This window comes from Artemia sp. Qi Xiang Cuo, chromosome 9 (genome assembly GCF_049724085.1).
Source record: "Artemia sp. Qi Xiang Cuo chromosome 9, ASM4972408v1, whole genome shotgun sequence".
In the NCBI taxonomy this organism is placed as follows: Eukaryota; Metazoa; Arthropoda; class Branchiopoda; order Anostraca; family Artemiidae; genus Artemia; species Artemia sp. Qi Xiang Cuo.
Window position 1 is genome coordinate 68012122 of NC_142802.1, and position 25550 is coordinate 68037671.

At 36.0% G+C, this 25550-nt stretch overlaps 1 protein-coding gene across 1 annotated transcript in view; it reads left to right on the forward strand.

Annotated features, from left to right (window-relative positions):
• The window catches only part of LOC148948966 (NFX1-type zinc finger-containing protein 1-like), a 147372-nt gene that overhangs the window by 22850 nt on the left and 98972 nt on the right, over window positions 1–25550 (forward strand). The window contains exons 3-4 of the mRNA XM_089095073.1: window positions 6697–6834; window positions 11892–12026. Of these exons, the coding sequence (XP_088951199.1) occupies window positions 6697–6834; window positions 11892–12026 (273 nt within the window). The remainder of the gene's footprint in view (window positions 1–6696; window positions 6835–11891; window positions 12027–25550) is intronic.

Genomic DNA, 25550 nt, shown 5'->3' on the forward strand with positions numbered 1-25550 from the left:
CTGACAAGCTAAACCACGACAAAACACTACTGAAATATTCCATCTCTTGCATTTCAATGAAAGAAATTCTAAAAGAACTTTGAAAAATAAAGAGAATGTAATTGTGACAAGGTATACCATGACAAAACACTAACGAAATATTCCAACTCTTGCATTTCAACGAAAGAAATTCAAAATGAACTTTGAAAAATCAAGAAAATGTAACTGTGACAAGCTAAACCACAACAAAACACTACTGAAATATTCCAACTCTTGCATTTCAACGAAAGAAATTCAAAATGAACTTTGAAAAATCAAGAGAATGTAACTGTGACATGGTAAACCATTCTGTGACAAGGTAAACCACGACAGAACACTACTGAAATATTCCAACTCTTGCATTTCAATGAAATAAAACCAAAGTGAACTTTGAAAGATCAAGAGAATCTTACAGTGACAAGGTAAACCACAACAAAACACTACTGAAATATTCCAACTCTTGCATTTCAATGAAAGAAATTCGAAATGAACTTTGAAAAATCAAGAAAATGTATCTGTGACAAGGTAAACCACGACAGAACACTACTGAAATATTCCGACTCTTGCATTTCAATGAAATAAAACCAAAGTGAAATTTGAAAGATCATGAGAATATAACTGTGACAAGGTAAACCACGACAAAACACTACTGAAATATTCCAACTCTTGCATTTCTATGAAAGAAATTCGAAATGAACTTTGAAAAATCAAGAGAATGTAACTGTGACAAGGTAAACCATGAGAAAACACTACCGAAATATTCCAACTCTTGCATTTCAACGAAAGAAATTCAAAATGAACTTTAAAAAATAAAGAAAATGTAACTGTGACAAGCTAAACCACAACAAAACACTACTGAAATTTTCCAACTCTTGCATTTCAACGAAAGAAGTCCAAAATGAACTTTGAAAAATTAAGAGAATGTAAGTGTGACAAGGTAAACCATGACAAAACACTGAAATATTCCATCTCTTGCATTTCAACGAAAGAAATTCAAAATGAACTTTGAAAAATCAAGAAAATGTAACTGTGACAAGGTAAACCACAACAACACACTACTGAAATATTCCAACTCTTGCATTTCATCGAAAGAAATCCAAAATGAACTTTGAAAAATTAAGAGAATGTAACTGTGACAAGGTAAACCATGACAAAACACTAATGCTGGGAGGGGGAGCCATAAGTTGGGGGTTTGGGTCCTTTTGTCTCAAAATGCGCAAATTAAAAAGGGAGGCAAAAAAGTTGGGGGAGGGGGGGGCTTTGGGGATGGGGTAGGAGGACCCTTTTAAGTTGGGGTAGGGGACCTCACGACACTGTTCAAATACAACTTGTGTATTATAACGACCACAGAGTTTCACCTTCAAATCCTTTTCTAAAACATCTTCTAAAATCATCTTTTAAAATGTCTCTAACTGTTTCGCCGAAGTAATTCCCTAAAATGTCTAAAAACGGTTTCGCCCAAATAACCCCTAAACGTAATTTCTGCGTGTTCCCTTTGTTTTGGCATCCCTGCGCTGTCACAGTTGAATTCCTAGGAAACCCTTTCCCACGCTAATCTCTTCATCTCTAAGATCAAAATATCTCTTCCCCTCCGTTAATGCGCATTTGCAAACTTCACCCGGAAACAATTCTCCTTGGAAACAACAAATTAATTCCCCTTTCTTGAATCAATAATTCCCCTTAGAAACAACAAATTAATTCCCCTTTCTTGAATCAATAATTCCCCTTAGAAACAACAAATTATGTCTCCTTTCGTGACAAATCAATCAACCTTGACATCACCTGTTAATCTCATTTTGGTTTTATCTCTATTATTCAAATACTCATTAAGAACAATCAGGGCAGAGCTGTGCAAATGGAATTCCTTTTCGTAAATTGAGTTAGCTTAATAAAAATGAAATATCATTTTGATATCTTTAATAGTGTATGTGATACTGGACGAGATCTCAGATACCTTTATGCTACGGGTTATTAACCTTATTCCATAGCTACAATATTCATCGCACCATACGTTATGTCTTGTAGAATAGCATGGGGATTCCTATAGCTTTAAGCAAAGTATTTCCGTCTTGTAGAATAACATCTGTCAAATTTTCAACTTGATATGCGTAGCCTACTGCCAGGAACCAGTGGGGGATCCTCGCTAGTAATTGCTAATCATTTTAACCCTTTTTCTCCATCGTCAAGTACATGCTCCAAAAATATTTTATTCAGAGATTTCTTGTTAAAAAATTAACCAATCACTAATTACCCCTTTTTTGCAAATGCTAAACCCTTTTCTTTTTTTTCTCCACCTTAATAGGATCAAATTCGCAAATCCTACACTCCAATTTCTAAATCTCATTACCCCTTTTTAAATGTGTAAGCAAATAGTATGGGACTTCCTATAGGACCGGTAGAAGTATAATGCCATGTGAGAGGATACTCTTTCTCTTTGAAAAGATGTATACGTCTCGTAGAAATGTTTACCTATAGGACCGGTAGAAATGTCTTCCTATAGGACCGGTAGAAATGTCTTCCTATAGGACCGGTAGAAATGTCTTCCTTTAGGACCGGTAGAAACCAGACGAGGCATTCTACTCCCGTATGTTCTTCCTCCAAGCCCCCTTATTGAGCTACGTAATTTAGGTATAAAAACCAATATAACCCCTTCTATATGATCATTTTCAGATAATCTCACTGTTTTTAAAAATCTGATGCGCTCATTTTTTAAAGCATGTCCCGGGAAGGTATTTTGTCAAGCATTTTTATTCAAAAGGAATAGAGGTCATCCAGTTCATGATTTGCAACGACATTCTTAGTAGATAACTAAATCCATACCGCAACGTATGGTGTAATTTTATCCAATTCCTTTGTGGGGGGGTGTGTAAAATCTGGAGCCACCTTCACCAAATCAAGTGAAAATGATAGAGAACACTGAAAAATGATCCATGTAATAAAAAAAGGGAAAGATATACTACAGAAAGCTGACCTGTTTTAGTGGATGCTTGAATTATGCAGGCTTATCTTAGTTTTGATAACATTTTTGGAGAAACTAAATTTCACCTGGGGTGGCGACTGGGATCTGGGGGGAAACTGTAGTCTAGAAGAGAAAATTGTTCCCTCTGTTCCACAGGAAATTACGCTCCTGACCCCAACCCCTTGCAGAAGGATTACTTATTGTTATACTTACTTATTCAAATTATTTACTTGGCAATTCCGCTGTAATATTCTCTCAATATGCAAGATTGTGCATCAATAGAGGAAGAAAACAAATGAAAACAGTTCTGTAGGAGAATGCAGGTAATTCATCCCAATTTTTTTTTAAATGAAAAAAACAAAAAACTTAGTTTATAATTCCATTTATCGTACCTGCACAAGAAATGATCTATTTTGAAATTTCGATTAATTTGTAAGTAATGAATAGCTTTTCTATTTAGGGACAGGTCAAATAACTCTCTCAGCCTAAAATCATATTTCTGTGGAAATAGCAAAATTTCCCAGGAGTATGTTGATGTGCAAACCTGTCCGCTTAGTTAACCTTTTGTGTCGAAGCTGAGGCCTGAGGCTACTTTCTTAAGTGCTACTAATATTTTTTTTTTTAACAAAGAATTAGAAGTCTATTTCTTCTTAAAAAAATTACAAAAAGAAACGAAACTATTTTTCCCTAGATTGGAGGTGATTAGAAACTATATAAAAAAATAAGTTTTTAACTGAAACTAAGGAGCATCATTAAAACTGAGAACGAATAGAACTTATTCCGTAAAACGAAAAAGACCATGGTAATGTAGTTTCTAAACTAAATTTTAATCAAAAACGACCAGAGATCAATATACAAAAAAAACGTTTTTCCGAGGGAAGTAACGAGCAATGTTCAACCCAAAAACGAAAAAAAATTATTACTTCCCAGCCTATCTAACATATATCAATAAAACAAGTGCAAATAAATCAACTGGTGATGATTCCCTATGTTTGTAGGATCACAGGAAACTAGCGCTTTACTGAAAACACAAAAGAATATAAGAGTTTTTGTACGGTAAGAATAAACATTTAAGGGCACTTTTAACAGTATAAAAGTAAAGTATTTTTAGATTATTGCTTTATGTATTTACTTTTTCGTTTAATTTGGCATCACTTCTGCACAATGAGCTAAGCTCAGCGATTGACGGTCATTTTGGGTCTGAAAAGAATATTTCTTAATTTTTTTGTAGACAAGTTCGAAGCAAAGGAATCTTATCAGCACTAAGACTACAGACTTGCTTTAGAATTTGAATCACAAATTGAAATTCTCCGTTTCATAGAGAAAGATAACTGGATCTCCCGAGTCCATATTATGGTTGATGGGCTCTTCATGTCGAGTATTATTAGGTTAGACCAAGATGTTACCCGATAAATCAATCCTTTGTTTTTTATGCTGTTTAATGACTGTAAACTTATTATTTTTATGCCAAAGTTTTTAAGATAATTTTAATTGTATGCTGAAAGTTACTGATATCACAGCTCCTGTAAGACTACGAAAAGCGTTATAGATTAGTTTATTGTTATGAGGCTACGTATTTACTTTTGACCCCTAAATCAATATTCTTGTTTTTTATACTTGTCTTTTGTGTTTTCAGTAAAGCGCTAGTTTTATCCTACAAACATAGGGAAATATCACCAGTTGATTTATTTACACTATTTGTATTTATATATGTTACATAAGCTGTGAAGTAATAATTTTTGTTCGTTTTAAGTCTCAACTTCGCTCTTTACTTCCCTCGGAAAAACTTTGTTTTTTTACATTAATTATCATATAGAAATCAGGCCTAATGTCAGTTCATAAAACGCTCGCAAAGAGTTAGAAAAGACTGGGTATGTAAATAGCAAAATAAGCTGAAATTAGAAACGATTTATAGGCTAGCTTGTAAAATAAGAAGTAAAAGTTAAATTCCTTAAAATTGCCAATAAGATTAGAGCCAAAATGGAAAAAACACGATAATTTCCCACACTGTTTGAGCAGAAAGCTACTGCTACTAACTACTCATTTTAGCACCAACCCACTTGAGCCTGACACAGCTGTGCATGCACCACCTTTACCCAATATTTTCAAAGCTTCATCTTTACCTCTTCCATGGAGTTCAAGTTACCTTGAAAGCCTTTACGCTAAAGTTTCACTCTTTCTCACAACTCTACTTTTTAAAACAATAAAAAACTTTAGCGTAAAGAGCGGGGCGTTGAGGAGCGGACAATCCCTTTCATATACGGAATAATTTCTGTTCGTTTTAAGTTTTAATGTCGCTCCTTACTTTCAGTTAAGAAAAACTTGTTTTTTATTTAATTTTTGAACGTTTTGGAATTAATTCAGGTTCTGAATTTGGCTCATCGTACATGAATAATTAAGACAAATCTGCATATTAATTTTTTTAACTAATAAGAACCTTATAATAAAATAAGTTTGATTTTTGTTTTAGCTAATTAACAATGACTCCTGAATCACAAAGGCTGTTTAATTAGAATAATAACCTCTTTTAAAAGTTAAAAAAAAACATTAGCGTAAGAGCGAGCTATTGAGGAGAGGCAACCGCAGTAGCTAATATTATATACGTTATATTTTCTGTTCGTTTTGAGTTTTAATGTTTCTTCTTACTTTAAGTTGAAAAAACTTGCGTTTTTTATTTAATTTCTGATTGTTTTTAAAATAATTCTTGGAAATCCAGCACCCCCTTCATGGAAACTCTCTTCCCCTGGAATGGTCAACCCCCACGTAACCCCCTCCCCCCCCAAGAGAAAATCCCCATGAAAACGTCTGTATACTTCCCAATAACCAATACTATATGTAAACAATGGGTAAAATTAAGAACTTACTGCCCTTCCCTCAGGGTCTGTGAGAGATTAAATCATCCTCTAAAACATAGCTATTTGTTTTTTCGACTATGCTGAACAAAATGGCTATCACAAAATGTTGATCCGGTGAATTTGGGGGGAAAATGAGCGTGGGAGGGGGCCTATTTGCCCTCCAATTGTTTTTGGTGACTTAAAAAGGCCACTAGGACTTTTAACTTCGGTTCGAATGAGCCCTCTTGTGATATTCTAGGACCACTGGGTTGATGCGATCACCCCTTGGAAAAAATACAAAAAAACGACAAATAAACACGCATCCGTGATCTTTCTTATGGCAAAAAATGAAAAAATTCCACATTTTTATAGATAGGAGCTTGAAAACTCTACAGAACGGTCATCTGATACGCTGAATCTGATGGTGTGATTAAGATTCTATGCCTTTTAGGGGGCGTTTCCCTCTTTTTTTCGAAAATAAGGCAAATTTTCTCATGCTCCTAACTTTTGATAGGTAAGGCTAAACTTGATGAAACTTATATATTTAAAATCAGCATTAAAATACAATTCTCTTGGTGTATCTATTGGTATCAAAATTCCGTTTTTTAGAGTTTCGGTTACTATTTAGCCGGGTCGCTCCATGCATACAGTTTGTTACCACGAACGGTTTGAAACATATGTCTGCAATGATGACTATTGCATATGCGAGTGTTGCCTGTTCTCCGATAGTTTAGAAGATCCCTCCGCCCTTTTTCCTTAGAAAAAAAATAGATATACTCCAACCATAAAAATCTTTCTGTAAGTTGCTACTCTTGCAAAATCAGTTGTTCAACTTAGACAAACATTGTTTATTTACATTGAAGTATCATCGTCGAATTTTTCTAGCCGAGGCAGTGGAACCTATAGCAAGTGAACATGACCTTGAGCAGGTGAAAAGTGGCAATAAAAATACGAGTAGAGGTAAGGGCCGCGGTGGACAAAGGGGTGCATCTTCTAGTTTCACAGGAGGAAAACCGACTTGCTGTAAGTGATTTTTTTTTCTTTTTTAAAGGTTCAGCTTTTACCCATAAAGAGATCAGCTCTTGATTTAAACTTTGAATTTTTACAACCTTCAATGCGCTGCTGCTATATTCTAATTTCAAAAAGACGAATACGTATATATTTACGATAGGGCCATTTCTTCTGTGTTTTTATATTGATTTTGATAAATCTTGACTGTTTTAGAACTGTATTTCAACCTATTGTAAGCTAGTGTTGGTAACATTTAAGTGACGATTTTGCAATTTCATATATGTTGACCTCATCAATCCACAAATCTCTTTTATGAATTGCTTTAAAAATTATTGAATTGCAAATCTTTTCAAATGTACAAATACTTAAATTTTCTATTCAGCTTTCATTTATGAATTTCACTAATATCAGAGGTCTTTTTTTAATATTTTAGGACAAGTAAGAGTTAACGTCATGGCGCTAAACTCAAGCTACAACGTTTTATGTGTATTTATTTTCAATGGAAGCTAAAAAATTATGACAGCCAACATTATTTTTTCCCTTTCGTTCTTGATTTATTTCTTTATTCAGTCGTTCAGTGTTGCAAATGTAAAAAGCCAGAATCAGTATGGAGCAATTGCACTTTTAAGTTGTTAGGTTTTACGCATAATAAACGATATTATTTTCTTGACCCAGGATATATTGCATCAATCTGCATCACCTGAGCACAATCACGTCACGCATGACGCGGGGACAACCTCCTATTCATTTGACCCAAGATCGTTGGCCAAAATCGTTGGCAATCTGTTATAATTCCTCCAAATAACGTTTCTTAGCTATCTAGGCCCTCTTAGCTCTCTACGTCTCCTATATATATATATATATATATATATATATATATATATATATATATATATATATATATATATATATATATATATATATATATATATATATATATATATATATATATATATATATATATATAAAAAAAAAAAAAAATATATATATATATATATATATAAAAAAAAAAAAAGTAAATAAAAATCATCCAAATAAAAAAAAAAAAAAAAAAAAATAAATATATATATATATATATATATATATATATATATATATATATATATATATATATATATATATATATATATATATATATATATATATATATATATATATATAAAAATATATATAAATATAAATATAAAAAAAAAAAAAAAAAAAAAATATATATATATATATATATATATATATATATATATATATATATATATATAAAAATTAAAATCAGAAAAATTTATTGAATGAAAAATAAGACATTTAAACTTGGATGGAATGCAGAAAAAAAGAAAAAAAGGGGGAAAAATACTATACTGGAAAGACCCGGTGAGAAACTGCCTTTGCAGAAAGAGATAGAGGGACATCAGGAGGAATGGAGTTCCATAGTAAAATAGATTGATAAACAGGAGACCTCTGACCTGCTATTGATGATCGTTTAGATAAAATGAATCTGCGATAAGAGCTACGTAAAAAAGAAGAGTAGGCCTACCTACCTGAGCCTGACAGAAAGACAAAACTGCTGCAGAGATGGTGGAAGTGTACCTAGAAAAGCAGAATGTGCTAAATAAAGGTAATTTTTACCCACAATACGATCCAGCGGAGCTATTCCGGTATCATTATAAAGATCAGAGGAAGGGTAAAAACGAAGTAGAAGAAAGGTAGCCTTCACTGCCCTATTTTGGGCTCTTTGAAGTGAGCAGAGAAGAGATTTATTAGTACTACCCCAAACAGAACAGCAATAAGAAAGGTAAGGAAAAATAAAAGCATAATAAAGAGAAGGCATAGCATCTGGGGGAAGAAATGAGTTAACCCTGTATAACATTGAAGATTGGCGGAGGACAAGGGAACGGGTATGAGTTATATGGGGTTTAAAAGAAAGAAAACAGTCAAGATACACACCAAGAAATTTCACTATAGTAGCTTTCGGTAATAATATCATTCGGTAGGTTTCGGTATAATATCATTCCCATAAGTCAGGATGGTTGGCTCCCTTGCGTCTCTCATACGATAAGGGGTCCTAAATTGTACAATGGCACTTTTTTGGTTGTTGAGAGTCATACCATTTGACCAGCACCAATCTTTTACTTTATCAAGAAGACTGGGGGTCTTCTTTATCCTTAAGACAAGAAGCTGGGGAAGTAGCAGATGGCAGGTCCACTGCAGCAATGAAAAAGTTACTGTCATCAGCAAAAAGAATAGGGTGCACAAGGGGATGAAAACCATCAACAAGATCATTAATATAAATTAAAAACAAAAGTGGTCCAAGCACAGAGTCCTGTGTGGGACACCTTTCAAAATAGGCAAGGAAGAGGAAGAAGTACCATTAACCGAAACATACTGAGATCTCCCTGAGAGGTAAGACCTAAACCATTCAAGTGGGGCTCCATGCACTCCAAATGAAGATAATTAAGACAAAAGAACAGAGTGGACGACCATATCAGATTCCCTTGAAAAGTCAAGAAATAGACCCAAAACACACAAGCCCTTGTCAAGGTTAACGCGCACAAATTCTGTTGCATCTGAAAGTGCATGCAAGATAGAAAAACTTGGACGAAAGCCATACTGATGGTCAGTTATGAGAGAAATTCCTGCAGTCGTATTAGTACTAAATACAAATGAAGAGAGTCTACAATACACTACTTTTTCAACAACCTTAGAGATTACAGGAAGGAGAGAAATAGGTCTATAGTTTGAAATTAGAGATGAATCACCTTTTTTAAACAAAGGTACAACATTAGCAACCTTAAATAAATGAGGAAAAACACGAGAAGAAAGAGAAAGGTTAGTTATGTGTGAGATGGGGTTAGAAACAAACTGACCAATTTTTTTAAGAACATTACAGCTCAAACCAAAACCAGTACCAGTATTCATTTGAGTTTCTTGCGGGAAAGAGCTTCATTAACTACAGTCCAAACCTTTCGCAAATTCCCATTACACTCATCAATTCGACGCGAAAAATAGAGTTTTTTGGCTGCACGTACTGAAAAAGTAAGCACATTTTTATAAAGTTTATACTTCAAAAGATCATCCTGTGTCTTACTTTTACATGCAGCCTTGAACAGAGATGCCTTCATATGTATAGCATTGATTAGACCTCTAGACATCCATGGAAATTTGGGCATAGAATTCCTTGGACTCTTTCTAAGAGGAAATTTCTTATCCAACAGAGCTCCCATACGACAAAAAAATAAATTCGTTGCATAATCTACATCATTAGATTTAACGAAATTGGACCAATCATTGCCCTGAAAACAACGTATTAAATTAAAAATTTATTTATCTGTGGAAATTCTTAAAGAAGACTCACCCCGCTCATCCACAGCAATCTCAGTTTGAGGCACAAAAAGTGAAACATAAATAGGGAAGTGATCAGAAAGATCAGTGAAAACAAGACCAGAAGTAAACTTCAAATTAGAAGAATGAGAAATGAAAATATTGTCTATTAAAGTGGCAGAATTTCTAGTAGGGTCAACGCGAGAAAAAAAAAATTGAAGGAAGAAGACCAGAAGAAGAAAGCACATCAAAGAGATGGTCACATTCATCACTTGATCCAATATTTAACATAATACAATTAAAATCTCCCAAAACACAAATAGGTTTTTTAGAGAAAGACCCCGCACAAGAAAGTTGATCAAGCAAATCGCAGAACAAATGTGTTGGAAAAAGAGGGGGCTTATAAAACAAACAAACAGTATCACATGCAAACTGGCTTTTCAGATCAACTAACAAGAGAATAAACTGTCCTGCTAATTGACACTACTGATGTAAACAAGGATTCAAGGTCAGACCTTCTTCTAAACTCAATATCAGACTTTATAAATAAAGAAATACCCCCTGAGCACTTTGTTACCATTCTGGGGATATGGACAGCAACATAACATGCATATCATAGGCTGTAAAATTTTCACCATCAGATAACCATGTTTCTGTTAAACCTATTACGTCAAAAGGGCAAGAATTATCAGACCACAAATACAATTTCAGACAATTACACTTATCTCTTATCCCGCGCACATTCAAACAAAGTACATTGAAGCTGCGATTCGAAGACACCGAGGGTTAAGTCTTATCCCGAAATCTAATGGTTGTGTGATGATTGGACCTGGAATTAACAATAGACTCAAGTAGAGGTTCAAAGGTGTGTGCCTCTTGTTTACCAGCACCATATGGTTGATCAAAGATAGCTGAATGAAGAATAGAAGAATTTAAAAGGAGAGAGATGTCACCCATAATTATCACGCATAATAAATGTACACATAGGAATATTAGTGAGATGGCACAAATTATCCGAAGTATTAGACCATAGTATAATGTGACACCAGTTGCTATTACATGAGCTGCAGGTTTGCTGGACTGACAAAAAAAATAATAGAAATTAGGCTACATGAAGGTGAGAGGATCACAAAAAGCATAAAGAGATATCAGTAGGTTGGCTCATTTTATTCAAAGTATTGGCTCAATATATATATATATATATATATATATATATATATATATATATATATATATATATATATATATATATATATATATATATATATATATATATATATATATATATATATATATATATATATATATATATATATAGAGAGAGAGAGAGAGAGAGAGAGAGAGAGAGAGAGAGATATATATATATATATATATATATATATATATATATATATATATATATATATATATATATATATATATATATATATATATATATATATATATATATATATATATATATATATATATATATATATATAATATATATATATATATATATATATATATATATATATATATATATATATATATATATATATATATATATATATATATATATATATATATATATATATATATATATATATATATATATATATATATATATATATATATATATATATATATATATATATATATATATATATTCCCGGGTATTTTTATCGACTACTTGTAATTATTATTAATTATCCTTTAGGTTTATTATATACTAGTTCATTTTTTCCAAACAATTTTAATAGAGGTGTGAATTTTAGATCAATCTATGGAATCCTTATTAAGTGAGCCTGAGCTTATGCAGCGAAGCGACAATGACAACCGAGGTCAACCTAGGGGTCGGGGTGGTCAGAAGAGCCAACGCCACAATTTTGAACAAGAAAAGAACAATTACGGTAATTATGTTAAGAAATATATATAAATGTTCAATAAGTAGTGCGTAGAATTGAAACTACTAGGGTCTTGAAGATTTCAGTAGAGAATGTACTTTTCGGATGTGTTTGATACTTTTTATTAGGAATAACTAAGTACCGTTACTGCTTCCTCCCCCACCTAAATTTCAAGCAGTCACATAAGAAGTTCTGATGTGGTGTTCTATCGCTCTCCTGTGAGTTCTGTCCGGCCCCTCAAGCTAAATTGTGACTGCAATGTTTCTGTAAACGCGCTAAAAATTGTGCGACCACGAATAAGAGTACTACCCCCCCCTTCCCTAAACGTTCTAAAGAACAGAGCAACACTTGTGCTTTTCTAAAAACGATTTAAATTTTGACTCTTGTGTTTTTAATTTATCGTAATATTAACAGCTTAAATCAGCATAAAAAATGTCTTGAAATAGTTGCCACCCAAAACAAATAAACCATAGAGAAAACAAAAACACACTGAGTTGTACTGGCAGAGGATTTCGAACCACGGATAGCTTTCAACATTATTATTGAACTTCGAGATCTGATTAAGGATGACTGAAAAAATTTAAATTTTTTACTTTTATAACTTTAATAAATCAAATAATTTAAACATTTTGATTACTAAATATCAGTATATGTATATTAAACTGACAATGCACATTCATTTATATTTTTTCAGTAAACTGCAAATTTTGTTCTGGCCTTGGGAAGGCATAGGGGTTTTGCGCCCAACTTATGTTAATTTCTGCTCATTTTGAGTTTGACTCCGTTATTTATTGTAATTTCTGTTCGTTTTGGGTTTCATTTATTTATCGATGCTGATTTGTGGTAGTTTCACGCTTGGTAGATTATTTGATTTTATTTTTGCTCATTTTTTGTTTAATACAGTTATTTACTTTTCTTTGAAAAACTTATTTTGTGGAAAAAGTTTTTTTAATTAATTTCTGTTCGTTTTATATTGACAAATTTTTTTCAGGGAAAAAGAAAATAATGCTTTAAATATTTTCGTTTTTTTCAAAACTTTATAGTTTGGCCTGCTATTTGTATGCTGGAGAAAACTTTTCAGCAATTTTTAACAACATACACTCTTTTAAAATCTGGACACAAATAGTAGTGTTTAATTTAGTTTCATACCTCACTCTAGTTGACCTGAAATGGAAACCTTGATACCATTCGGAAAAAAATCTGTTTACTTTCTTTGATATATTGGATACACTTATGCTTTTTTGATTTGGTTAAATTTTAAGAACAGAAGTAGCCCCAAAAGTTTGAACATAATACCCTCACTTGTTCTTGGGATACTGCTGAGATGCCTTATTGGGAATTAGCACTAACACAGTGCATTTTGATTTAATCTTAAGCCAACATTTAGTTTTTAAACATAATGGGCAAATGGGAGGGTGGGCGTGGGAGGGTGGGAGTGGGAGGGGGATTAATTGCAAGGACTTTCAACTATTAAAAAGGGCATCCGCCCTTACTATTTTAAATCGAATGAGCCCTTTTCGAAGTTCTCAAGACAACTACTTCGATACAAAGTGCCCTGGTCTAAACAACAACAACAACAAAAAATAATACATTATACCCACATCGGTCTTTACTATAAAAAGGTCAAGCCTTCCAATCACTTTCGACTATTAAAATGGGCACTAGGCCTTTCGATTTCCAATCGAATGAGACCTTTTTGAAACGACAACGCTTTCTATAAACACCTTATATGCCCCCAGGGCATAAATTACAACCCTTACCCTAAGGGCTGTTAGGGTGGTTGTCATCCTCTAGGACCTAATTTCCAGAACTTTCAACTACGTTAAACAAAATGGCTATCTCTAAATTTTGATTGGATGTGTTTGGGGAAATATTGGGCGTGAGAGTCGCTCTCCAATCACTTTCAACTATTAAAAATTGCCCTGGCTCCTTCAATTTCCAATCAAATGAGCCCTTTTGAAGTTTCTATGACAAAAATCTCAATAAAATCTTATATGCCCCCAGGGCATAACTTACAACCCTTGCCCTGAGTGCTGGGGGGGATGTCATTCTCAAAGACCTAATTTCCAGAACTTTCTACTACGTTGAACAAAATGGCTATCTGAAAACTTTGATTGGATGTGTTTGGAGGAATGTTGGGCATGAGAGGGGGGTTACTTACCCTCCAATAACTCCAAGTTTTACGACAGCTCTGTCTATAAAAACCTTATTTGCCCCCAGGGCAGAACTTACAACCTTTGCCCTTGGGGCTTTGGGGGGTCTGTCATCCTTAAATACATAATTTCCGGAACTTTCAACTAGGTTGAACAAAATGGCTATTTCTAAACTTTCATTGATTGTTTTTGGGGAAATGGTGGGCGTAAGAGGGGGGTTAATTACTCTCCACTCACTTTCGACTATTAAAAAGAGCAATTCAATTTCCAATCAAATGATCCCTTTTTTAAACTTCTAAATCAACTTTCTATATAAACTATATATGCCCCCAGGGCATAACTTACAATCCTTGCACTGAGGGCTCTGGGGGGGGGGGTTATCTTCCCAAAAGACCTATTTTCAAGAAGTCTCAACTACGTTGAACAAAATAGATATCTCGAAATTGTTATTGGATGTGTTCTGGAAAATAGTGGGCGTGAGAGGGTGTTAGTCGCTCTCCAATGACTTTCAACTATTAAAAAAGGTACTAGCCCTTGCAATTTCCTATTGAATGGGGCCTTTTGAAGTTTCTACGACAATGCTTTCAATAAAAACCTTATATGCCCCCAGGGCATAACTTACAACCCTTGCCTTTGGGTGGGGGGTGTCATCCTTAAAGATCTAATTTCCAAAACTTTCAACTAAGTTGAATAAAAGGCTATCTAAAAATTTTTATTGGACGTGTTTGGGAAAAAGACGGGCGTGAGAGCGGGGTTAGTTGCCCTCAAATCACTTTCGACTATTTTCGACTATTAAATTTCCAATCGGATGAGCCCTTTTTCAAGTTTCTACGACAAAGATTTAAATTAAAACCTTATATGCCCCCAGGGCATAACTTATAACCCTTGCGCTGAAAACTATGGGGGGAGTGTCCTGCTCAAAGGTATAATTTCCTGAACTTTGAACTACATGGAACAAAATGGCTATCTCAAAATGTTTATTGGATTTGTTTAAGGAGATGGTGGGCGTGAAAGGGGTGTTAGTTGCTTTCCATCACTTTCGACTATTAAAAAGGGCACTAGCCATTCAATTTCCAATCGAATGAGCCATTTTTAAATTTTCTGCGACAACGCGTTCTATAAAAACCTTATATGCCCCCTGGGCATAATTTACAACCCTTGTTCTGAGGGCTGTGGGGGGGGGGGGGGTTGTCATCCTCAAAGACCTATTTCCAGATCTTAAAACTACGTTGAATAAAATGGCTATATCAAAGTTCTGATTAGATGTATTTGGGGAAAAGGTGGGCATGAGAGGGGGGTTAGTTGCCTTCCAATCACTTTTGACAATTAATAAGGGCACTAGCCCTTTGAATTTCCAATCGAATGAGCCTTTTTTGAAGTTTCTACGACAACACCTTCTATAAAAAACCTTATATGCTCCCAGGGCGTAACTTACAACCCTTGCCCTGAGGGTTGTGGGGGACTTTCCTCCTCAAAACATAATTTCTATTTGGAAATCAACTACGGCAGCGCGTTTGCGCTGCCTAAATAAAGAACGATGTTGGCACAATGTATTATTTTTTTTTTCTTTTTCCATACCAGGGCACTTCGTATCGAAGGAGTTGTTGTAGAAACTTCGAAAAGGGCTCATTAGATTAGAAATTGGAATGGCTAGTGCCCTTTTTAATAGTTAAAAGTGACTGGAAGGCAGCTAACACCCCTTCCACGCCCACCATTTCCCCAAACACATCCAATCAAAATTTTGAGATAGCCATTTTGTTTAGCTTAGTTGATTTCCAGATAGAAAATATGATTTTGAGGAGGTCACTCACCCACAACCCTCAGGACAAGGGTTTTAAGTTATGCCCTGGGGGCATATAAGAACGATGTTGGCACAATGTATTAATTATTATTTTTTCCTTTAGACTTTCCTTTGGGCACTTTGTATCGAAGAAGTTGTCGTAGAAACTTCGAAAAGGGCTCATTCAAATGGAAATTGGAGTGGCTTGTGCTCTTTTTTATAGTCGAAAGTGATTGAAAGGCTACTAAGACCCCTTCCACGCCCACCAATTCCCGAAACAGATCCAATCAAATTTTGACATAGCCATTTTTATTCAGCGTAGTTGATTTCCAGATAGAAAATATTTGAGGAATAGGAAAATAATTTTTGAGGAAGTCACTCGACCACTACCCTCAGGGCAAGGGTTTTAAGTTATGCCCTTGGGGCATATAAGAACGATGTTGGCACAATGTATTATTTATAATTTTTTCGTTTAGACCAGGGCACTTCGTATCGAAGAAGTTGTCGTAGAAACTTCGAAAAGGGCTCATTCAATTGGAAATTGGTGTGGCCTTTGCCCTTTTTTATAGTCGAAAGTGACTGGAAGGCAACTAAGACCCCTTCCACGCCCATCTTTTCCCCAAACACATCCAATGAAATTTTTAGATAGCCATTTTGTTCAGAGTAGTTGATTTCCAGATAGAAATTATTTTTTTGAGGAGGACACTCCCCCAGAGCCCTAAGGCAAGGGTTGTAAGTTATGCCCTGGGGGCATATAAGGTTTTTATAGAAAGCCTTGTCGTAGAAACTTCAAAAAAGAATCATTCGATTGGAAATTCAAAGGGCTAGTGTCCTTTTTAATATTCGAAAGTGATTGGAGGGCAACTAACCCCCTTGTCACGCCCACCTTTTCCCTAAACACATCCAATCAATATTTTAAGGTAGCCATTATGTTCTACGTAGTTGAAATTTCAGGAAATTAAGTCTTTGAGGATGACAAACCCCCGACAGCCCTCAGGGCAAGGGTTGTAAGTTATGCCCTGGGGGCATATAAGGTTTTTATAGAACGCTTTGTTGTAGAAACTTCAAAAAGGGCTCATTCTATTGGAAATTGAAATGATGTTAAAAGCAAGGATCACCGTTTAATAGTGTCAAGGGTTGATTTGAAGCTGTAGGTATTGGACAGTAACGGTCTTCCGGGACGCTTTGATGTTGATACATTTCGGGATTCGAATTTGAGATAAACTTTCTAGGATTTTTTGGTTACTAATTATGAGAACTTAAAAAGTTACCATGTATAAGATGGTTGGAAGAATTTTAGAAAAACCATTTTTCAACTTGCTGAAGGTGTATTAGGGAAGAAAGCTAGAACTGCAGCTAAGAATATTAGTGAAAAAGCTTTATGTTTAATAGAAAGGAGAAAGGACTTGTACAAGAATTATCTGAGTGATAGATCGTATGAAAACAAAAGAAATGTAAAGAATGTGGAGAAAGAATTAAAATGTAAACTGAGGATGTGGGAAGTGGAGATCAAGGATAGAGTTATTAAAGGTTTAGTAGACGCGTAAGGACTACAAAATGGTAAAATTTTGCACTGGCATATTAACCAGTTGAGAGGGAGCAGTCATTCTAGAATTGTTCTAAAAAAAGAACTGGGGTCGCAATTAGTGACAATAACAATACTAAAGAAAGATAGGCCGAACATTTTGAGAACATGCTTAACCGAGAAAGAGTTCCAGGAAAAAATATAGAGAAAAATAAAAAAGTTTGTGATACTTTGGATGTGAAGGAAGATTTGTTTTGTGAGGAGGAATTAGCGACAGTACTAAAAGATTAAAAAATAATAAGGCTACAGGTGCTGACAGGGTGGTAAGTGAGTTTCTTAAATATGGTGGCTCTGAGATTAAAAATAAGTTACTGAAGATCATGAATATGATTTTTTAAAAAGGGGAAGTACCTAATTATTTTACGAAAACCTTAATTAAGCCACTTTATCAGAAAAGTGATAAAAGTGAGTGTGGTAATTATCGAGGCATTAGCCTGCTCTCTGTAGGTAGTAAATTACTTAGTAATATGATACTTTTTAGACTAAGAGATGCGGTAGACAAGGTTTTAAGAGAAGAACAGTGCAGTTTTAGAAAAGGTAGAGGATGTTTCAACCAAATTTTCACTCTTAGGTTAATAATTGAGAAGTGCCTGAGTTTTCAAACACCTTTGGTCCTCAGTTTTATGGATTACCAGCAAGCGTTCGATTCTTTTGATAGAAGAGCTTCAGTAAAGGTTTTATCCTTGTATGGTATACCAGAAAAATACATGAGAGTGATTAGTTCTATTTAGAAGAATAGTACTGCTGAGGTTAAGGTAGGAAATGAGATTAGCAGCTGGTTTTGTATTAAATCAGGAGTTAAGCAAGGCTTTGTTCTATCCCCCTTTATATGGATCATTTTGATGGACTTTGTTTTAAGGAGTACAAGAAAGGCAATGAGAGAACATGGAATCAAACGGGGAGGAAAAGTCTCCTAGACTTGGATTAAGCAGATGATTTCAGTATCCTAAATGAAAGTGTGAGCAAAATGAATAAACTTTTAGAGGTTTTTCGAGTTCAGGGTGCTAGAATTGGTTTGAAAATTAATAATAGGAAGACTAAGTCACTAAGGCTAGGAATAAGTGAAGATGAAAAGGTGACTTTGGGTAAAGAAAAGATTGATCAGGTGAGCAGTTTCGCTTACCTTGGTAGTATTATTAGTAAAGATGGTGGGAGCAGTGAAGACGTTAAAAATAGAAAAGTCAAGGCTCAGGGTGTTTTTTCACAGTTAAAAAAAAGTCTGGAAGAATAGGAAGATAAGTCTACAAACCAAGATTAGAATATTAGAAGCTACAGTGATGACAATGGTCAAATATGGCTCTGAAGCATGGACACTCCAAAAAGCGGATGAAGATTTTCTAGATGTTTTCCAGAGAAATTGCTTAAGGATTGTCCTGGGTACCCGGCTGACTGACCGTATTTCAAACAATAGGCTACACGAAAAATGTGGTTCAATACCGCTCTCTAGGGCTATAATGAAAGAAAGGTTTAAGTGGTTAGGGCACGTTGTACGGATGAAGGATAACAGATCGCCGAAGATTGTTCTTTTCGGCCCACCATCTAGGGCTGAACGGAAAGCAGGTTATCCTCATATGGGATGTAAGGACGTAATAAAGAGAGATTTGAAGGACATTGGAGATTCGTGGGCGGGTCTATAAAGGGAGGCTTTGAATAGAGTGGGGTGGAGGAGGATTGTGCATGGCTGTTGACCTCAGGCGGTTTGGTGCTACGGTGAGTTATTAGTAGCAGTAGTAGTATTGCCTTTTTTAATAGTCAAAAGTTATTGGAAAGCAACTAACACCCCTTTCATGCCCACCATTTCCCCAAAAACATCCAATCAAAATTTTGAGATAGCCATTTTGTTCCACGCAGTTTAAAGTTCAGGAAATTATACCTTTGATTAGAACACTCCCCCACAGTCTTAGCAAGGGTTATAAGTTATGCCCTGGGAGCATATAAGTTTTATTGAAGTCTTTGTCGTAGAAACTTGAAAAACGGGTTATTCGACTAGAAATTCAAAGGACTAGTGCCCTTTTTAATAGTCGAAAGTGATTTGAGGGCAACTAACCCCCCTCGCACACCCACGTTTTCCCCCAAACACATCCAATCAAAACTTTTATATAGCCATTTTATTCAACGTAGTTGAAAGCTTTGGAAATTAGGTCTTTAAGGATGACAACCCCCACAGCCCTCAGGGCAGGGGTTGTAAGTTATGCCCTAGTGGCATATAATGTTTTTTATAGAAAGCGATGTTGTAGGAACTTCAAAAATGGAAATCGAAAGGGCTAGTGCCCTTTTAATTGTCGAAAGTGATTGAAGGGCAACTAACCCTCTCACGCCCACCATTTCCCCAAACACATCAAATCAAAATTTTGAGATATCCATTTTGTTCAAAGTAGTCGAAAGTTCTGGAAATTAGGTCTTTTAGAATGATAACCCCATCAGAGCTCTCAGTGTAAGGGGTTGTAAGTTATGCCCTGGGGGCATATAAGATTTATAATATAGGAATAATAAGGTTTGATCAGGAACAAATTGATAAAGTAATTCTTTCTTCACTATCAAGACCAGAAAAAATCGCTGAACAACATATCCAAAGTCTCCATCTCTAACTCGTTGCTAAATTTGTTTTTTTCGCCGTTTTTGTTTATTTATTTTTTATTTTTTTGGAAAAAAATGAAATATCACGAAACTGGTGTTTGATATGTCTTTCTGTATTAGATTTAATAGTTGAAACGATATCTGATGTTAGTTTTTCCGAAGTGTCAAAAAGTAAATCAGTAATACTCTGTTTTTGAACAAAAATGACCAAACTTTAACGTTTTAGGTAAAAAAAAAAAAAACAAGCGTTTGATATAAGTTCTAGATCAGTTTTGAGTTGACAAACTAGGTTTTCTGAGATACTTCAAGATCTTTTTAATACCCTTCCTCCCCCCCCTTCACCAAAAACCTTGCTAGTCGCAGGCATTTGAGATAAAAATCCATTCACCCTCATCACCAAAAAAAACGACGGGGTAAAAATTATTTGTAATAAAACGTAAGAAAATTGCACATCTGATTCATCAAAGGAACAAAAATCACAGGGAAAATTAAATCACAGGTTTAAAGCTCATCCTCAGAAAATTCATCTTCTTGGCACTTCGCGTTGTTGCACGAAACCCCTCTAAATACTCGACAAGCTACGGTGCATTCCAGGCCATTTTTCTTGCAGGAGCATCTCTCACTGTCGCAACCATCAGCTCGGTAAGAACACTTCACTGTGTCATTTTTGGCTCTAAAACTTCGTTGTCTTGAAGATTTCATCCCCTTATTAGGGGGTCAACCGTGTTCCCTAGCCAAGTCTGAACCTGGCTTTAGACTCGGAACGAATGATACTTCGCTGCCATCACAGTCGAAGGCAGCTCTTGTGGGTGTACGAGTGAGGTGGCAGTATTGACTTTCCTCTGGAAAACTTGGTTCCTGACAGTGTCAAGACTTGGCAGATCCTGGTAGTTGTAAAGTATCAGCAAAGCTTTCTCTCCAGCCGCAGCTATCTCATCATGAGTATGCAGATTTTTTGGTAAACAGGGTACCGGCGTCTCTGAAACTCGAGTTGGATAACAATAGCTGAGTAGCTATTCCTTTTCCAATGCCAAAAAGGTGCGATGTTGTGTCGCAACTCAGTATGGCGTGACAGAACGGCATCAGCTGGCAAAATTCTGATCCTAGATTGTCTTTTATCTGACAAACATCCCGAGCTGAGCATTCACTTCCAAATTTCGCTTCCGGTGAGAAGTAAACTCTATTTGAACTCGTGTCTACATGATAGAAGAGAAGGACGAGAACATCTGTGTCATCACAACCACAATGGTGTCGCTATGGAGTGCAGTTTCCGTAGCCTTCTTTACTATGTCTAGATCATCATCTCCTTCAGATTGGTATACATCACAACCGCTGGCTACCAGAGCGTTTCCAAGAATCTTCAGAAAACGTGATTTGTTCTCCTTGGACGAAAGAAAATCCTCTTTCTTCATGCATAGATTCATGTGTTCGGTAAATAACACTTCGCGGCCGACAGATCCAGCTCGACGCAAATGAGCTGCATCTTTGATTGACGGACCGCCGTCGTATCCGTCGAAGACGACAACTGCACGGGGATTCTTTTTTTTTGACGTAATGAATGGACGAAGACATGATAGTTTTGTATATGGAAGCGACCTTCCACGGGATCCGATGGAGAAGGGTGCCCCCGTCTAAGACGAAGCTGATAATTCCCACGGGTCTTGGGGATTGAGCATCAAACCCACATGACTGATAGACTGCTTTTGCTAGCTCAAGCTAGTTGGCCTTTTGCATGAATCCGTTTCTGTCGAAAAGAGCAGGAGAAATTGTACAGAGCTCAAACTTGAAATAATCTTCCTTGAGATTAGACCTCTGGGCAACGATAATGAACCTCTGAAACAGTAGCGTCGGGTCGATGTGCGCCACCTCAGAAAAGTCTGACTTTTTTGGGGTCATCAGAGTCACTTGGTCTTTCTTTTCAAAGACGTGTTCCTTCAAGGTCTTCAAGGTCAAGGTACAGTAACTAAGTCTACTGAGAGGCCGGACCAGTACCGATCTTACCTTCTAATCGTGTGTCCTTGCTCACTGAACATCTGAAACATTTTTGGGTGACGACTGGGAAGTTTAGTCATCTTTTGGATGTACTACCAGACAGATTTCACGTAAAGGTTGTGCCCAGATAAGGCTAGGTAGGGAAGCATTTCTGCTGCAACCTGCAAATTCAGGTCCCATAGGCCCAGTCTCTCGGCACGCATAAACTTGAGAAGCTTTTTAACCATGTCAAGGTACTGCAGCCAGAGCTTTGCTGTTCGATGATCTCGAAGGTCTTCAATCTTCTGTTTGATAATATTTTCCAGTATGCCCAGCTCTGGTGCTTCGTCATGGTCTCTTGGGACACTTTTCCCTCAAGGGTGTCGTTGAAGAGTTTCTCAAGGCCGAAAGTATCCAAAGTTCCTGCATCTTGTCCTAAAAGATGAGCGTAGAGAGCCGAGCTCACGAGAATATGAGCTCTAATAGCTCTAGAAATTGCTTTCCCAGAGAGTATATCTGGTACCGTTGCCGGTGCTTATACTATTTCCAAGATTTCTTTGAGCCCTCTGTCTTGCATCAGGTGCCCTATGCATCCGACGAAGCTCATCATCATGTGAAAGCCTCCGAGTTTCATGATAACGTTGTCCAGCTCATTTGACACGTCGGATATGAACCGACGCTTTAAACGCAGGGAAATGTATCTTTCAACTGCTTATACCTGCACCAGTAAATGGCACTGATAAGTAAAATGGTCTATGAAGGGGAGTATGCAGAGAAGAGTTTTTGTTGATGCATGTCCTGATTAAGGCTATCTAATTCAGCTTGTTTACAAGTTCGGTAAGAAAAACCTATCCTAGCATTTATATCAATAAACTATAAGCCTGAATGAGATTCTTTTTACGATCCGGAGCGGAGATAACTTTCTATTTGCGCAAGACTGCAGCTCGGTTGCCACAAGATGGCGTTGAGAACTTGTGTAAATGTAAACACACCAGCTTGAAAAGATTTGGATGTATACTGAAAAAAGACAAACGAACGGACAAAGAAACGCACAAAAAAAAAGATATCATGATTATCACTTAGTTCTTTTACCAAAAAATAGCGAAATTTTGCTATTTTTTTTTACTAAAAATGGATTTTTTTTTCATTTTATTTGACGTTTATAAGAAAAACTAACATCAGAAACGGTTTCAGCTATCAATTCTGATACAGATAGACGTATCAACCACTCATTTCGTGACACTTTATTTTTTCATGAAAAATAAAAATTAATGTAACAAAAATAGCGAAAAAAAAAAAAAAATTTCGCAATGGGTTAGAGATTGGGATTTTGAATATGTTGTTCAGCGCTTTTTTCTGGTCTGGATGGTGAAGAAAGCAATACTTTGTCAATTCGTTCCTGGTTCGGGCATATGTTTTTCCGTATTATTACTGTACTATTATATAGAAAGTTGTTGTAGAAATTTCAGAAAGGGCTTATTTGATTGGAAATTGAAATTGCCGTTTTTAATAGTCGAAAGTGAGCGGAGAATAATTACCCTCTCACGCCCACCATTTCCCCAAACACATTCAATCAAAGTTTAGAGATAGCCATTTTGTTCAACGTAAATGAAAGTTCTGAAAATTATGTAGCCTATTTAAGGATGACAAACCCCCTAGATGCCCCAGGACAAAGGTAGTAAGCTAAGCCCTGGGGGCATATAAAGTTTTATAGATAGAATTGTCGTAAAAACTTCAAAAAAGGCTCATTCAATTGGAAATAGTGAGGGCTAGTTCCCTTTTTAATAGTCGAAAGTGATTGGAGGGTAACTAACCCCCCTCTCACGCCCACTATTCCCCCTAACACATCCAATCAAAATTTTCAGATAGCCAGTTTGTGCAACGTAGCAGACAGTTCTGGAAATTAGGTCTTTGAGGATGACAACCCCACCCAACCCTCAGGGCAAGGGTTGTAAGTTATGCCCTGGGGGCTTGTAAGGTTTTTATTGAAAGCGATGTCGTAGAAACTTCAAAAGGGCTCATTTGATTGGAAACCGAAAGGGCTAGTGCCTTTTTTAATAGTTGAAAGTGATTGGAGAGCGACTAACGCCCCTCTCACGCCCACCATTTTCCCAAAAACATCCAATCACAATTTTGAGATCGCAATTTTCTTTAAAGTAGCTGGAAGTTCTGGAAATTAGGACTTCGAGAATGACAACCACCCTCATATTCCATAGGGTAAGGGCTGTAATTTATGCCCTGGTGGCATATCAGGTGTTTATATAAAGCGTTGTCGTAGAAACTCAAAAGGAGCTCATTCAATAGGAAATCGAAAGGCCTAGTACCCTTTTTAATAGTCGAAAGTGATTGGAAGGCTTGACATTTTTATATTAACACCCCTTCCACGCCCACCATTTCCCCTAACACATCCAGTCAAAATTTTGAGATATCCATTTTGTCCAACGCAGTCGAAAGTTCTGTAAATTAGGTCTTTTAGGATAATAACCCCATTAGAGCCCTAAGTGCAAGGGTAGTAAGTTTTGCCCAGGGGGCATATAGGGTTTATATAGAAAGTTGTTGTAGAAATTTCAAAAAGGGCTCATTTGATTGGAAATTGAAATTCCCTTTTTAATAGTTGAAAGTGAGTGGAGAGTGATTAACCCCCCTCTCACGCCCACCATTTCCCCAAAAACATTTAATCAAAGTTTAGAGATAGCCATTTTGTTCAACGTAGTTGAAAGTTCTGGAAATTATGAATTTAAGGATGAGAAACCCCCCAGAGCACCCAGGGCGAAGGTTGTAAGTTATGTCCTGGGGGCATATAAGGTTTTTATAGATAGCTTTGTCGTAGAAACTTCAAAAGGGGTTCATTTGATTGGAAGTTGAGAGGGCTAGTGCCCTTTTTAATAGTCGAATGTGATTGGAGGGTAACTAGTCCCCCTCTGACGCCCACCATTCCTCCAAACACACCCAATCAAAATTTTAAGATAGCCATCCTGTTCGACGTAGTAGAAAGTTCTGGAAATTAGGTCTTTGAAAAATGACACCCTCCCCCCCGTCCTCAGGGCAAGGGTTGTAAGTAATGCCCCGGGGGCATATAAGGTTTTTATTGAAAGTGTTGTCGTAGAAACTTCAAAAGGTTCCATTTGATTGGAAATTTAAAGGGGTAGTGGCATTTTTAATAATTGAAAGTTATTGGAGAGGGACTAACGCCCCTCTCACGTCCATCATTTCCACAAACACATCCAATCAAAATTTTGGGATAGCCATTTTGTTTAACGTAGTTGAAAGTTCAGGAAATTAGGTCTTTGAGGATGAAAACCTCCACAGCCCTCATGGCAAGGGTTATTATTTATTCCCTGGGGGCATATAATGTGTTTATATAAAGCGTTGTCGTAGAAACTCAAAAAGGGCTCATTCGATTGGAAATCGAAAGGCCTAGTGCCCTTTTTAATACTCGACAGTGATTGGAAGGCTTGAAATTT